This window comes from Bufo gargarizans, unplaced genomic scaffold, assembly GCF_014858855.1.
Source record: "Bufo gargarizans isolate SCDJY-AF-19 unplaced genomic scaffold, ASM1485885v1 original_scaffold_1488_pilon, whole genome shotgun sequence".
NCBI lineage: Eukaryota > Metazoa > Chordata > Amphibia > Anura > Bufonidae > Bufo > Bufo gargarizans.
Window position 1 is genome coordinate 106,401 of NW_025334383.1, and position 16,688 is coordinate 123,088.

The following is a 16,688-nucleotide window of genomic DNA, read 5'->3' on the forward strand; positions in this document are numbered from 1 at the left end:
GGGATTAGCTCACGGGACCGCCGTCTCCTGGGATAGACGGGCGCTATAGGCACATAAAACACAGTCCAGTCCAAGCAAGTATGGTGCAGCTGGCCTCCGCCAGTTTTATTGACTTTTGCAGAAAAATGAATATTAAACAAAACAGTTCAAAACAAATGAAATCCCTGGCCTCCTGGCCACTACGTCTAAACAGGCAGTAGTCCCTAACTACATGGAACTGAGCCTTGTGCCCAGCTCCATCAACCAAACACACTGTAGTTTTCACTCATCCAGCAGGTTCTTCCCAGGAGCAGAGACCTCGGCTAGTGATCTGTCTGCCCTTTTATAGCACCCCCAGGATCCAAGGTGATTAGCCACAGTTACCTGAATACCTGGTGTGGCTAATTGGAGCAGGGACCCACCCATCTCTCCCTGCTCCAACCAGCCAGGCCCTTCTAACCAGGTTTGTTTTAAACAAAACCCTTGCAAAGAGAAAACCTAGTTTGCCTTGCAGTCAATTCCCTGGCTGCTTTTTAGAACGTATAGGACAGGAACCTAGGTGAAATGTAGACTCCTTCTACCACTTTCCCCCTGGTCCTGTCACACACCATATAATCCCAATAATACAATGCTGCTATATACAGTACAGTCCACATAATAGGACCATATACAGTGTCTCACACAAGTCAGTACACCCCTGACATTTCTGTAAATAGTTTCTTCTATCTTTTCCTGGGACAACACTCAATGGTAATGACACAGCAGTTTTTCCAGACATAACAACAGATCAGTCTGTCTGGTTTTGGTGGTAACAACATCTGGCCTTTTCCCTCCAAAACATGCTCTTCTTTAAACCCTATTGCAGCTGTGGAAAATTACCAGCTTCTCATTCAAAGTCCCAAAAGTCTCTCAGTATTCATTAAACCTTTCCACAGTGCTGTGCAAATGAACAGAATATATATCACAACACACATATAAAAAGCAGTTACACAGTATTAAACAGTGCAAGTTAACCCTTTCAAGTGAAATAAAGTAAGAAGTTTATAACTTTGCATAAGGCAAATAGGCAAATCACAGACTTCACGGTACCCCGCTCCATGGCACTACATTGTCCGCTCAGTTCCGAACCATTTCCGTACGACTCCATCTCTGTGCATTTGTCTTGCTCCTTAGCAAAGTAGGAAACGTCGACCAGTTGTGGACTTGCTGCCTAGGGCTTGCACAGCAAGTGGGCAGGGAAAACAGGCATGGTTCCAGTTAGGGCTCACTGTCTGTGTATTCCTGCTTACTGTGGTTACATTATCACTGGCCATAACAATTTTTCCTAAGTGACCTTAGTGTTATGGACGCCACAGCAACATTAGTCACTAAAATGGAGGGTGTGGCCCAATTGGTCCAGGACTTGGCAGAGAGTACAGCAGCTAGAGATTATATTTGGCCCCACTCATCTAGGATGGAAGCCCAGAGGGTGGGCATTATAATGTCCCTACTTCAGCGGGACCCGCAGGAGTGGGCATTTTCCCTGTCACCCCACTAATCTAGTCTGATGCATCAGATTCCGATGGGTGGAAATCCCTGCTGATCCTCGTCTGATTCATCTCTGTCAAGGTCAGTCTCCCCACATTTTGGGTGGACAGGCGAGTTCTCCTTGGGGTAACTATGGCCCCCGCTGCACAGAACACTCCTCTGATGCCACACTGCTGACCGGGCAGGAAAGCTTGTCCAGGGCAAACTCCGCCAGTTGAGGCCACAATTAACGATTTGGCTGCCCAGTAGTCCAGGGGATCTTGGGTGACCGGGTGCAGTCCAAGTATGAAACCACATGATGCTTCAGGTTCTGCTCCATGTCCTGCTGCTGGTGGTGGATGGTTTCTTCAGTAGGAGGCTGAAGAAAACTGCTGATCAGAGACTCCAGACTGAAGTTGCTGCTGATGGAGCTGGTGCTGCTCCTGCCCCCCACTCCACCCCTCCTTCTAGCAGTGGAACATGAGGGGGCCCCGGTCAGACCTTCATGAGGATGGGTAATGGCGCGCATAGGCAGCGGGCAACTGACTACATAGGATGTCTCGATAGTAGTTTACCTTTCCTCTTAGAGGGTGGGACAAATTGAATCTTCCAGCAAGACAAAGCGACATGTCACACGGCTAGAAATATCTGACATTTGTTGGAAGAGCATTACCAAGACTTACAAGTACTACACTGGCCCCGTAATTCCCCAGACCTGAACTAAACTGAGCAGCTGTGGGACCACCACAATGGCCGTATGCACTCTATTGATTCCCCCAAGCCCCTCCAGCAACTGTGGGACTACGTAGGTTCTCTCTATGGATCCCACCACGCCCCGCCAGCATCTGTGGGACCACCTCAATGATCGTTTTCACTCTATAGATCCTCAACCACACCACCTACAGCAGCTGTGAGACCACCTAGATGGTTGTGTTCTCTCTATGGATCCCCATGCCCCCTCCTCCAGCAGCTGTGGGACCAACTCGATGGTCCTATCCACTCTATGGATCCTCCCCCTACACCCTCACCATCATCTGTGGGACCACCTCAGTGGTCGTGTTTGCTCTATAGATCCTCCCTCATGCCTCCTTAAGCAGCTGTGGGACCACCTTGATGGACATCTTCGCTCTATGTTTCCCCCCATGGCCCCTCCAGCATATCTGGGAACACCTCGATGGTCGTGCTCGCTCTATAGATCCCCCCACACCCCCTCCAGCATCTGTGGGACCACTTCAATGTTCGTGCTAGCTCTATGGATCTCCCCACACCACCTCCAGCATCTGTGGGACCACCTTGATGGACATCTTTGCTCTATGTTTCCCTCCACTGCCCCTCCAGCATCTGTGGGACCACCTTGATGGTCGTGCTCGCTCTATAGATCCCCCCACACCCCCTCTAGCATCTGTGGGACCACCTCGATGTTCGTGCTAGCTCTATGGATCTCCCCACACCCCCTCCAGCATCTGTGGGACCACCTTGATGGACATCTTTGCTCTATGTTTCCCTCCACTGTCCCTCCAGCATCTGTGGGACCACCTCCATGGTCGTGCTTGCTCTATAGATCCCCCCACTCCCCCGCCAGCATCTGTGGGACCACCTTGATGGACATCTTTGCTCTATGTTTCCCCCTACTGCCCCTCCAGCATCTGTGGGACCACCTCGATGGTCGTGCTCGCTCTATGGATCCCCCCACACCCCCTCCAGCAGCTGTGGGACCACATCGATGGTCGTGCTCGCTCTTTAGATCCCTCACACCCCCTCCAGCATCTGTGGGACCACCTCGATGGTCGTGCTCGCTCTATAGATCCCCCCACACCCCCTCCAGCATCTGTGGGACCACCTCGATGGTCGTGCTGGCTCTATGGATCCCCCCACACCCCTCCAGCATCTGTGGGACCACCTCGATGGTCGTGCTCGCTCTAAGGATCCCCCCACTCCTCCTCCAGCATCTGTGGGACCAACTCGATGGTCGTGCTCGCTCTATGGATCCCCCCACTCCCCCGCCAGCATCTGTGGGACCACCTCAATTGTCGTGCTCGCTCTATGGATCCCCCGCCAGTATCTGTGGGACCACCTCAATGGTCGTGCTCGCTCTATGGATCCCCCCACACCCCCTCCAGCAGCTGTGGGACCAACTCGATGGTCCTATCCACTCTATGGATCCTCCCCCTACACCCTCACCAGCATCTGTGGGACCACCTTGATGGTCGTGTTCGCTCTATGGATCCCCATGCTCCCTCCTCCAGCAGCTGTGGGACCAACTCGATGGTTGTGTTCTCTCTATGGATCCCCATGCCCCCTCCTCCTGCAGCTGTGGGACCAACTCGATGGTTGTGTTCTCTCTATGGATCCCCATGCTCCCTCCTCCAGCAGCTGTGGGACCAACTCGATGGTTGTGTTCTCTCTATGGATCCCCATGCCCCCCCCTCCTGCAGCTGTGGGACCAACTCGATGGTCCTATCCACTCTATGGATCCTCCCCCTACACCCTCACCATCATCTGTGGGACCACCTCAGTGGTCGTGTTTGCTCTATAGATCCTCCCTCATGCCTCCTTAAGCAGCTGTGGGACCACCTTGATGGACATCTTCGCTCTATGTTTCCCCCCATGGCCCCTCCAGCATATCTGGGAACACCTCGATGGTCGTGCTCGCTCTATAGATCCCCCCACACCCCCTCCAGCATCTGTGGGACCACTTCAATGTTCGTGCTAGCTCTATGGATCTCCCCACACCACCTCCAGCATCTGTGGGACCACCTTGATGGACATCTTTGCTCTATGTTTCCCTCCACTGCCCCTCCAGCATCTGTGGGACCACCTTGATGGTCGTGCTCGCTCTATAGATCCCCCCACACCCCCTCAAGCATCTGTGGGACCACCTCGATGTTCGTGCTAGCTCTATGGATCTCCCCACACCCCCTCCAGCATCTGTGGGACCACCTTGATGGACATCTTTGCTCTATGTTTCCCTCCACTGTCCCTCCAGCATCTGTGGGACCACCTCGATGGTCGTGCTTGCTCTATAGATCCCCCCACTCCCCCGCCAGCATCTGTGGGACCACCTTGATGGACATCTTTGCTCTATGTTTCCCCCTACTGCCCCTCCAGCATCTGTGGGACCACCTCGATGGTCGTGCTCGCTCTATGGATCCCCCCACACCCCCTCCAGCAGCTGTGGGACCACATCGATGGTCGTGCTCGCTCTTTAGATCCCTCACACCCCCTCCAGCATCTGTGGGACCACCTCGATGGTCGTGCTCGCTCTATAGATCCCCCCACACCCCCTCCAGCATCTGTGGGACCACCTCGATGGTCGTGCTGGCTCTATGGATCCCCCCCACACCCCTCCAGCATCTGTGGGACCACCTCGATGGTCGTGCTCGCTCTAAGGATCCCCCCACTCCTCCTCCAGCATCTGTGGGACCACCTCGATGGTCGTGCTCGCTCTATGGATCCCCCCACTCCCCCGCCAGCATCTGTGGGACCACCTCAATGGTCGTGCTCGCTCTATGGATCCCCCGCCAGTATCTGTGGGACCACCTCAATGGTCGTGCTCGCTCTATGGATCCCCCCACACCCCCTCCAGCATCTGTGGGACCACCTCGATGGTCGTGCTCGCTCTATGGATCCCCCCACTCCCCCGCCAGCATCTGTGGGACCACCTCGATGGTCGTGCTCGCTCTATGGATCCCTCCACTCCCCCGCCAGCATCTGTGGGACCACCTCGATGGTCGTGCTCGCTCTATGGATCCCCCCACTCCCCCGCCAGCATCTGTGGGACCACCTCGATGGTCGTGCTCGCTCTATGGATCCCCCCACTCCCCCGCCAGCAGCTGTGGGATGCACTGCAGTCAGCATGGCTCCAGATCCCTGTGACTACCTACCAGGACCTTATGGAGTCACTCCGGCCCCTCCAGACGGCGGTGACTCTGGATATTAGCTGGTGGTCATAATGATGGCACTCCACTGTGCATGATGTTTAATATTTGTCAGAATTATTTCATCTATTACCATTTGTTATTATTCATTATTATTACTATTATTATTAATTTTAAATGTTATTATTAACCCTTTCAGCCCCAGAATATTTTTTTTTTCCCCCAGGGCCATAATTTTTTATTTATTTTCCTGTTCACACAGCCGTAATTCCACCATTTAATATTACATACGATGTAGCCGGGAGCTGGGTAAAAAAAAATTCCACATGGAGTGTAAGAAAAACGCATCATTCTCCAGGTCAGGACAATTACGGCGATACCAGATATGTACAGTTTTCTTGCGTTTTAATATTGGAAAAAAACAATGTTTATTATCGCCATATTCTGACCCCTTCAACGTTTTTGTAGGGTGAACCCACCCTTATGTGTACGAAGCTGTGGGGGGGGATAATTTTTTTGGGGCGATCTGTACTTTTCCTTGATACCACTTTGGGCTGTGTATGAGTTTTTGATCACTTTTTATAGAGTTTTTTTGTTGGTGTCTAAAAAATTGAGAATTGTCCATTTTGATCTTTTTTTCCGTTTTGCCACACTTCATCCGGCTCCCCTGACCCTCACCGGGGGGGCGTGCCCTTCTGTCCAGTCCAGATGCTGTCGTCATGTCCACAATCGGCATTGCCAGTGGTCGCGGACATTAGGTCCAGGTGTCACCTGCCGTGCTTGTGAGCGGGAGCCTTCCTTAAGCTAAAGTCACACGATCAGGACTGCGTGCGGATCTGCTGCACAGATTTGCATGACTGTAGGTCATGTACATTGCATTCTATGAGAATATGAAATTCCCATGGACACAATGCAGACTCTTTTTCAGTGCGGAGTTTAATATCCGCAGAATGTCAATTTATTTTTCCTGACTGGATTTTCTCCATTCACTTGAATGTTGAGGAAAAGCCGCCCCAAATCCGCATGTAAATCCACAGCAATTGATGCGGATTGTCCACACAAATTTCCCTGCGAACACCGCACACAAATCCTGAGCGTGTGCATTTACCCTTAAAGTTCCGGACATGTCTGGCGCTGGTTGGGAAGGGGTTAATAGTGTTTTTTTTTTATTATTATTTTATGAATTATTACTATGTTATTGTCTATTATCTCGTTCCGAGGATCAGGGTTTATTATCTATTTCTGGAGAACGATATCCTGAATGTCACCACTGAACGTGTCCCACGTGAACCCAGACAAGACTTCAGGACAAACAACAGCAAAACGGACGCTTTATTCATCGATGGTTACAAGACAAACCTGACCAGAATCAAACAGGACGTACGGGTAGGGAACAGCGCAGACCTAATCGCTACCAACCACTCTCCATACTCGCTTGGATGATCTGTCCCCCAACGACGGCGCCCAACTGGTCGACGGTCCCTATGCTAAGTGCAGGGATAAAGTCCAAGCACCTGCGGTAAGAACTGCAGGCAGAACCCGAGCAGACACCGAGACACAGCCGGATCCCACGCCGATGAGAGCACACACAGGAAGCATGGCGAAGAGAATGGGACAGAGCAGACATATGCGTCATCGATGATCCATCAGGTGGAGCACACGAGTCTGGGCAGGAGAGCAGGCGCCTGCACACAGCTTTCCTGGAGACGGACTGACCTCAGGCACACGGCATTTACACACTGGACCTCCAGATGTTCAGACCAGGGAAACTCTAACAAGAACAAACACACCGACAGAAGGCTGCAGCCGGCACGCACAACACAAGCAGTCAGCGTACATGGGAAGGCGTCATATGCGAGAGTGCAGGTAGCCGATCGGCAACGCGGTGAACCACACCGTGACACTAAAAGGAGAAGAATGACATTTGCTTACCTGAAATGTCTTTTTCCGTGAGACCCAGGCAGTGCCCAGGGTTTTATTCCACCTATGTAAACACTATAGCGGCTCACCTAAAGCGCTCCTATGAGTCTGGTGCACGCCTCAGGGATCAGCCAACTCCAAAGGTAAAAATATCAAAAAATAAAAGGAGGGGCAGTCAACTGAGTACTCGGGACAACAATGACAGATATACGTAGTGTATTTGGTATAGTTACAATATCAGTAGGATGAATGCTATATGATGTCAGTGACGTATCATTCAATTAGCACCATGCAATACAGTATATATATGGTACATATAAAAATAGGTAAAAATAAATATCTGGAAATAACTGTCCCAATATCTGGTAGGAAGCAGGGTGCACTGTCCGCCCTGTAAGGTAGCGTTCCGTTGGTGTCACTTACAGCAATGTCAAATCTTCAGGTGATACACTCCATATGGAACAGGTATATAATATAGCAATAATGGATAGTTAGTGCGTTACCACCCGGCTAGTTGGCGTCTGTTTGGCTTGTTGCTCTGCCGCCCGGACCTTCCACGTCCCATGTGGTCTTGCGGTGGTAATGACCACGTGACCGACGTGTATAGGAAGTGAGATGATCAGCTGTGCGCTCCAATAGGGAACTTGTGCGTTCCACGATGCGTTCCACTTGTAAATTAGAAGGCTAAAACCCTGAATTTAGTAGAAGAGAGCTGTATTGCGTGGGACGCCGCATTACGACCGTGAGACCACACGGGACGCCGTGGAAGGTCCGGGCGGCAGAGCAACAAGCCGAACAGATGCCAACTAGCCGGGTGGTAACGTACTAATGCAATGAGCCAAACCGTGGTACGATTACACGGACGTCAAATTATGCAGTGGGTCCGGATATGGGAATAGAAGTCTATAGTTTGTTCGTGACGCCAATTGCAGCGTGCGCAGTGTACTAAGACAGGGCCCTTTAAGATAGTATTGGGGACTGACTAGCTGAGGAGGAATTTGGCTTCTCCTGGTCTCTGGACGGTGCTCACAGTTGTGCTCACAGGGTATGCTTCTTCCTGGAATACTGGAGGTGGCTGCTTGCTTTCTACCAGCTGAGGCTGAAAGGCTCAGGCTGGGAATGATGATCTTTTGTCTCAGCTGAGACAAGATACTGGCTTGGATCCCTAGAACTGGGAGCTCCTACCAGCACAGCCTGCCCCTAGCCGGGGTGGCTGGCACACTAACACTAACTTCCTTCTCTCCCCATGAGGCAGGAAATGGGCAAGCCCACTTTGATCAAAGAGGGGGGAGCTAAACTGGAATACACTATTCCAGTCTAGAAACACTAAACTGACACTAAGTCCCTGGTAACACATTGCTGCCACCTGCTGGTGAACATGAAAATTACAGCAAAGTATATTTAACAAGGATTTCAATGCACATTTGTGAGGATATTAGAGAAAATCACATTAGCTGACCGTATAAATACACTTAACAGGTTGTAGCGGGGTAAAAGAGTTTCATAACATAACTCTGGGATGTTACACTAACTATCCATTATTGCTATATTATATACCTATTCAATATGGAGTGTATCACCTGAAGATTTGACATTGCTGTAAGTGACACCAACAGAACGCTACCTTACAGGGCGGACAGTGCACCCTGCTTCCTACCAGATATTGGGACAGTTATTTACAGATATTTATTTTTATATGTACCATATATATACTGTATTGCATGGTGCTAATTGAATGATACGTCACTGACATCATATAGCATTCATCCTACTGATATTGTAACTATACCAAATACACTACGTATATCTGTCATTGTTGTCCCGAGTACTCAGATAGTTGACTGCCCCTCCTTTTATTTTTTAGATATTTTATTCCACCTATAGGGTATTATTGCAGCACATAAACACACCGATAAAACTCCACAGAAACAGCGTGAAATAAATAACAAGCTCAAAACAATTAAATGGGAGGGAGAATGGTCCTCGAGGAAAAAGAAATTCTTCCTCGTCGTCTGTGGCAGCACCTAAGGAGTTAAGAAGCAGGAAAGTGGTGGGGAGAGAAGATGTCACCTTGTGTAACGATCCATGAATATTCTAGCTAGAGACCATGACGCCACTCGTCAGATGCCTTCGAGATGCAAACTCCGCCCGAGGGACTGTCACAGCCCTTGTAGAATGGGCTCGAGCCCCATCTGGTACAGTTAAGGGAGAGGTCGCGTCTCCAGTTCATTTTCCGTTCTTCTAATCCGTCAGAAGAATAGAAAAAAAAAACACGGATCCTGTTCCACATTTGGCATCCATTTGAGCAAGAAGGACATTGAACCGTTAGCTGTGAGCATGAGACCATTCTATTTACTGAGGGAACCATCTCCTGTCATTGTGATAGCTGCGTATGTCCCCACCTCTGCGAATCCTGAAGCTGCCTGTGAGGTCCTGCAAAAAAACATTAGTGAGGCCTGGGAAAGCCTTAAGTCAATATCTGGTCACAGACAGCCTGTCTCCCAGGTAGAAAGAGATAAAAAGTGGTTTGATCACACACATGTTCCTCCCCCCCAGCATGCCATTCTATCTCCTCTCCCTCATTGACCTCACCTCCTGCTCCAGATCAGTCAGTCTAGAAATCAGTCATCTGGCTTCAGTCTGTGCCCAGGTGAGAAGGAAACTCAGGAGGATCAAAGCAGGGAAGGCCACAGGGCCAGATGGCATCAGTGCCAGGGTGCTTAAGACCTGCGGTGATCAGCTGTGTAGTGTTATTACATATATGTTCTTACTATCCAGAATCCCACAATGTCTATCTTCTATATCCTCCTTCTTCGCCTTTCGCTTTCTAAAACTTAACATGGATAAAACAGAATTCATCATCTTTCCTCCATCTTGCTCAACCCCCCCAACAGACCTATCTATCACGATCAATGGCTGCACATTATCCCCAGTCAACAAAGCCCGCTGCCTTGGAGTGACCTTGGATTCTGCCCTCTCCTTCCGACCGCACATCCAAGCCCTTTCCACCACCTGCCGCCTCCAACTCAAAAACATCTCCCGCATCCGCACTTTCCTTAACTTCGAATCTGTGAAAATGCTTGTACATACCCTCATCTCCCACCTAGACTACTGCAACATCCTCCTCTGTGGCCTCCCATCTAGCACTCTCGCACCCCTCCAATCTATCCTCAACTCTGCTGCCCGACTAATCCACCTCTCACCCTATTACTCCTCTGCCTCTCCCCTCTGCCAATCCCTTCACTGGCTCCCCATTGCCCAGCGAATTCACTTCAAAGTACTGACAAACACATACAAGGCCGCCCATAACCTGTCCCCTCCCTACATCTCTGAGCTCCCGATACACCCCCACACGCACTCTCCGATCCTCACAAGACCTCCTTCTCTCCTCTTATTGTCTCTTCCCACAATCGCCTTCAGGATTTCTCCCGTACATCCCCCACACTCTGGAACCCCCAACATATCAGACTCTCACCTACAGTGGAATCCTTCAAAAGAAACCTGAAAACCCACCTCTTCAGACAAGCCTACAACCAGTGACCCTGCTGCCTCTATACCGCCATGACCCGCTTCACCCGCACCTACTGCGTCCTTCTCCCATACCATGTAGATTGTAAGCCTCGCGGGCAGGGCCTTCTCTCCTTCTGTACCAGTCTGTAACTCATCTTGTTTATGATTAGTGCAATTGTCTGTATTATGTGTGCCCCGCTTATCATATGTACAGCGCTATGGGAGGAATGGCGCTATAATAATAAATAATAATAATAATAATGATAACAATAATAATATGAGCCTGAGGTTAGGAAAAGTACCACAACTGTGGAAATCATCTTCTGTGGTATCAGTCCCGAAGACATCTCATCTGATGGACCTCAACAGCCACAGACCGGTGGCATTGACATTGCATTGATGAAGGTCTTGGAGAGGTTGGTTCTCACACATCACAGGCCATCTAGTGAGCTCATCCATGGGCCCCCTCCAGTTTGCCTAGCGGCCTGGCAATGGGGTGGACGACACCATCATCCACCTACTACACCAAGCTCTTTCTCACCTGGAGAAACCAGGGAATACTTTGATAATAGTGTTCTTTCAGTTCTCCAGTGCTTTCAACTCCATACAGCCTGGGCCACTAAGGGGCAAGCTGGATCTTGTGGGAGTGGACCACCACCTCTCCAATCGGATCCTAGACTACCTGACAAACCGACCTCGGTATGTGAAAGCCCAGAACTGTGTGTCAGACATGGTGATCTGTAGTACAGGGCAGGGTCGTCGCTAGGGCCTTTTATCCTGGGCCAGGGTCCTGAATCAATCTACCACTGCCCAGAATCTCGCTCCAGCAGCAGCCCCAACAACTAGTATCCGATCCGATTCCGACCCCATGGCAGGAGGCAGGGCCGCGCAGCACGTCCAGATAACACAGCGCGCTGTGACATCACAACGTCATCAGCGCTGCTGCACCGCCGGCCAAGTCTTGTTTCTGCAGGCGGGAACAGACGAGCGCGGTGCCGGTGCCACTGCAGTGCCTACTCCACTGTACTCACTGGCGTCTCGCCCAGTCATATTGTTGAAACGGTCGGTCGCCCTCTTTCTCTGACTGCCAGCCAGGCCCAGGCATAGTCAGTCAGCGTTGACTCAGCTAGCCAGAGCCAGCCTAGCCTCTAGTGTTCAGCAGGCAGCACTAGTCGATTCAGCATGAGCCAGCCTAGGCGCAAGGACCTAAGCCCAGGTAGTAGGTACTACTGGTATATTCTCCTGTATATTATTATATATGTACAACTGGTATGAGACTGGGGGCAAATGTGGGGCAGTGTGGGAGGAAAATTACTAAATGTGGGGCCGTGTGGGGGCAAATTACTAAATGTGGGGCCGTGTGGGGGCAAATTACTAAATGTGGGGCCGTGTGGGGGGCAAATTACTAAATGTGGGGCAGTGTGGGAGGAAAATTACTAAATGTGGGGCAGTGTGGGAGGAAAATTACTAAATGTGGGGCCGTGTGGGGGGCAAATTACTAAATGTGGGGCCGTGTGGGGGGCAAATTACTAAATGTGGGGCCGTGTGGGGGGCAAATTACTAAATGTGGGGCCGTGTGGGGGGCAAATTACTAAATGTGGGGCCGTGTGGGGGGCAAATTACTAAATGTGGGGCCGTGTGGGGGGCAAATTACTTAATGTGGGGCCGTGTGGGGGGCAAATTACTTAATGTGGGCCGTGTGGGGGCAAATTACTTAATGTGGGGCCATGTGGGGGGCAAATTACTTAATGTGGGGCCGTGTGGGGGGCAAATTACTAAATGTGGGGCCGTGTGGGGGGCAAATTACTTAATGCGGGGCCGTGTGGGGGCAAATTACTTAATGTGGGGCCGTGTGGGGGGAAAATTACTTAATGTGGGGCCGTGTGGGGGGCAAATTACTTAATGTGGGGCCGTCTGGGGGGCAAATTACTTAATGTGGGGCAGTATTACTAATGAGGGCATTCTAGAAGGGAATTACTATTGGTGGGACTATGAGGAGAACTGTTACTATGGGGAAGATTATCTGTATGGCACTTATTTTTCTTCAGGATAGTATCTGGGGGTATTGGGGGGCACAGCGAGCAGCAGGATAACACTGGTGTCTCCAGGTTGGATGATAGAAATGTGAGGAAGCTAAGATGTCCGTGTGTCACACTCTGCACAGACGAGGCGGCTGAGAGAAGTTGTCCGGACCGAATGGAGAAGATGATGACACGTCACCTGGAGACCCTGGATGTGACAGGTAAGTGCTGCTGTATAGCAAGTACTGGAAAATGCAGTGTGCGGGGTGGACTTAGAGAATTGGGCCATATTCATTGGGGCTTGTTTGTCACCCGGATCTTTTTTGACCCTAGCACGCCCCTGGTACTGGAGCTCCTTATGGTACAGTTCTTGCTACTTTCCTCTTCACACTGCAGACATCAGGATCAACTCATCCAGCTGCTTCTTACAGAAGTCCTCTGATGGCTCGGCAGTAGTAGGCCTGATTACAGACAAGGATGACATGGAATACAGAGAAATGATCAGGAATTTGTGCCAGCAGAACCACCTTAGGAACAATGCCAGGAAGACTGAGGAGATGGTTGTGGACTTCCACAAGCACAGACATCCTCCTAAACCAGTGGACGCCCAGGGTATGGACATTGAGATAGTCAAAACAGATGACCTAGCTCAAAGGTAAAGAAATGAAATTATTTTTGGAACTGGAATCAGCATTCCATAGCTATATCGCTCTACAGGATGAGTTGGACAGGGCCACAGATCTTGGAGATAGATGGGCAGCATCAAACAAAAAAATCACACAAAAAATTTGCAGTCACCTTTAACAGGCACAAATATAGATAACAACTCTTCTCTGGGGGAACGAGCAGAGATTTTATCCGAGGGCTGACTAAGCCACAAGCTCGATGCTCTTGCGAGAGGAATAGAAGCCAAGGAAGCCCTACCTAGACCTGCTTAGGTGGAGAAAGCTCTTTTTAAAGTAACATCCACTCTTCTATCCATAGGATTATAAGTAATGATTACTGCTCTGCTGAAAACACTGCTTTCCTTGCTAACTTGGCTACTGCAAGATCTACTCGAGGTGGAACATCCCCAGTTTCTGATACCTTCTCTTTCAGGTGATAGATGGACTTGAAATGTGCGCCCAAATCCGTTCTCTTCTGTTATTTTTTCCATTCTTCCTGAATAATTTTGTCCACAACAGGACAAGAAGGGAACACGTTCTCTGAGGTTCTGGGGAAGTAGAAAGGAGACTTTACCATCCATGGGGAACTTCCATCCACCTCAGAATCTGAAGGTGATGAGCCCCACTGGACCAGCATAGGCTGCTTACAAGATTTACCTCTTTAAGAAGCTTCTTGAATTCTCTCTGGGAGGACTCTCATGAGACGGACAGCAATTTATCTGGAACAATCTGTGCCTGGACTTTCCTGGATACCACAGGAGATAGACGAATCCTTTACGTTAGGGGAGCTCTGCTTCCAAGCCTGACTTATAGAAGGCTATAGCCCCTAGAATGGGGGTCAGCAACCTCTGGCACTCCAGCTGTTGTGAAACTACAACTCCCAGCATGCTCCGTTCACTTTTATGGTACCGAGATGCTGCACTGAGCCGAGACAACTGCCATGCTGGAACGCAATACCAGTCTATCACCAGAACTTACCACAGCTATGGACGCCAGGGACCTTACAGGAAAATAGAAGGTGGGAGAACTCCACCCGATCATCTCCACATGGGCTGTGATACCAGCGGTAATACGTAGGGAGGAGATGGGCAGGGGGTTTACGCTCGGCCCACACCCGGAGCCTGTAACCGAGGAGGGGACAGGTTAAAAAGAAGCGCTGCAGCTGCCGGGCCCCCAGGATGGAAACCATCTTACACTGATTCTGTGGAGTTTTATGGGCGGCCTATCACTGTTCATGCGCTGCTGTACGCGTCCTGTCCCACAGACATGGAATAAAACAGCGCTGACGAGGACGATGAGGAGCAGGATGCGGACACTGCCCCCATTATACCCTCCCTAGTGTGCCAGTCAAATAGTCCATGTATCTAAGCCTCTCATGTGTGATACCGCCTCACAGAATCACTACACCCCCCGTCATGCACTGGTGTATCTAATCCAGCTGTGATACCACGCCTCCACCATGACAGCCCACATGCATCCAGGACACTACGGGCGCAGGCTGCTCCAGCGTCCATGGGGGGGGCAGACGAGGTCATGTGACCCCGGGACAAAAAGACGAGATCGAGCGACACAATTATCACAGCACAAGATCAATAACCACAAGGATCCCCCATCTGCTCCGCTGATCATTTATCTCCATCAGTTTCTATGGCAACACGGAGCAGACTACACCTCCCACCAGGTGAAGGGGAGGACCACCAATCAGGGCTAAGCTACATCAGACTTATCTGTACAAAATGTATAACCCCCATCCTCCCTGACCCCAGGAGCTCAAATCTCTATATCACACACAGTGTATCACCCCCATCCTCCCTGACCCCAGGAGTCACATTTCTCTATATCACACACAGTGTATAACCCCCATCATCCCTGACCCCAGGAGCTCACATCTCTATATCACACACAGTGTATAACCCCCATCCTCCCTGACCCCAGGAGCTCAAATCTCTATATCACACACAGTGTATCACCCCCATCCTCCCTGACCCCAGGAGCTCACATCTCTATATCACACACAGTGTATCACCCCCATCATCCCTGACCCCAGGAGCTCACATCTCTATATCACACACAGTGTATCACCCCCATCATCCCTGACCCCAGGAGCTCACATCTCTATATCACACACAGTGTATCACCCCCATCATCCCTGACCCCAGGAGCTCACATCTCTATATCACACACAGTGTATCACCCCCATCATCCCTGACCCCAGGAGCTCACATCTCTATATCACACACAGTGTATCACCCCCATCATCCCTGACCCCAGGAGCTCACATCTCTATATCACACACAATGTATCACCCCCATCATCCCTGGCCTGCGGGCTGCTGGATGGCTCCCCTCATCCAGGCTATCCCCCACACTGCACCAGGGCTGCAGCTCCGCTCATTAACTCTGTGATTTCTGCCTCCTGCAGATGGAGAAGACCCCAGTGTCTCTACCTGAGGGGGGTCCTCCTTCCGTCCGGCAACTGCAGGTCTCCTGAAGAAGGTGGAGATGATGTAAACCAGGAGGGAATAAAAGGCGAACATGATGGAGAAAGAAGCGAGATGTCAGCTCCAGGGAGAAGATCCAGAGCCGCCCCTCCTACTACTCCCCCAGCATCCTCTAACCACTCCTCCTACTACTCCCCCAGCATCCTCACACCACTCCTCCTACTACTCCCCCAGCATCCTCACACCACCCCTCCTACTACTCCCCCAGCATCCTCTAACCAGCCCTCCTACTACTCCCCCAGCATCCCCTATGTAACCACCCCTCCTCCTGACAACCAGAATCATGTGCACGACCACCCCTCCTACTACTCCCCCAGCATCCTCTATATAATCTCCTCCTGTAATACCCATTATCCTCTATATACCCTCCTCCTATAACACCCATCATCCTCTATATAACCTCCTCCTATAACACCCATCATCCTGTATATAACCTCCTGCTGTAACACCCATCATCCTCTATATACCCTCCTGCTGTAACACCCATCATCCTCCATATAGCCTCCTGCTGTAACACCCATCATCCTCTATATAACCTCCTGCTGTAACACCCATCATCCTCCATATAACCTCCTGCTGTAACACCCATCATCCCCTATATACCCTCCTGCTGTAACACCCATCATGCACTATATAATCTCCTGCTGTAACACCCATCATCCTCTATATACCCTCCTGCTGTAACACCCATCATCCTCCATATAGCCTC

General features: G+C 50.5%; 1 protein-coding gene across 1 annotated transcript in view; it reads right to left on the minus strand.

Moving 5' to 3' along the window:
* Nucleotides 1–16,059, minus strand: part of KIFC3 (kinesin family member C3) — an 81,130-nt gene extending 65,071 nt beyond the window's left edge. The window contains exon 1 of the mRNA XM_044274122.1: nt 15,926–16,059. Coding sequence (XP_044130057.1) covers nt 15,926–16,015 — 90 coding nt within the window. The 5' untranslated portion in view covers nt 16,016–16,059. The remainder of the gene's footprint in view (nt 1–15,925) is intronic.
* Nucleotides 16,060–16,688: the final 629 nt, after the last annotated feature.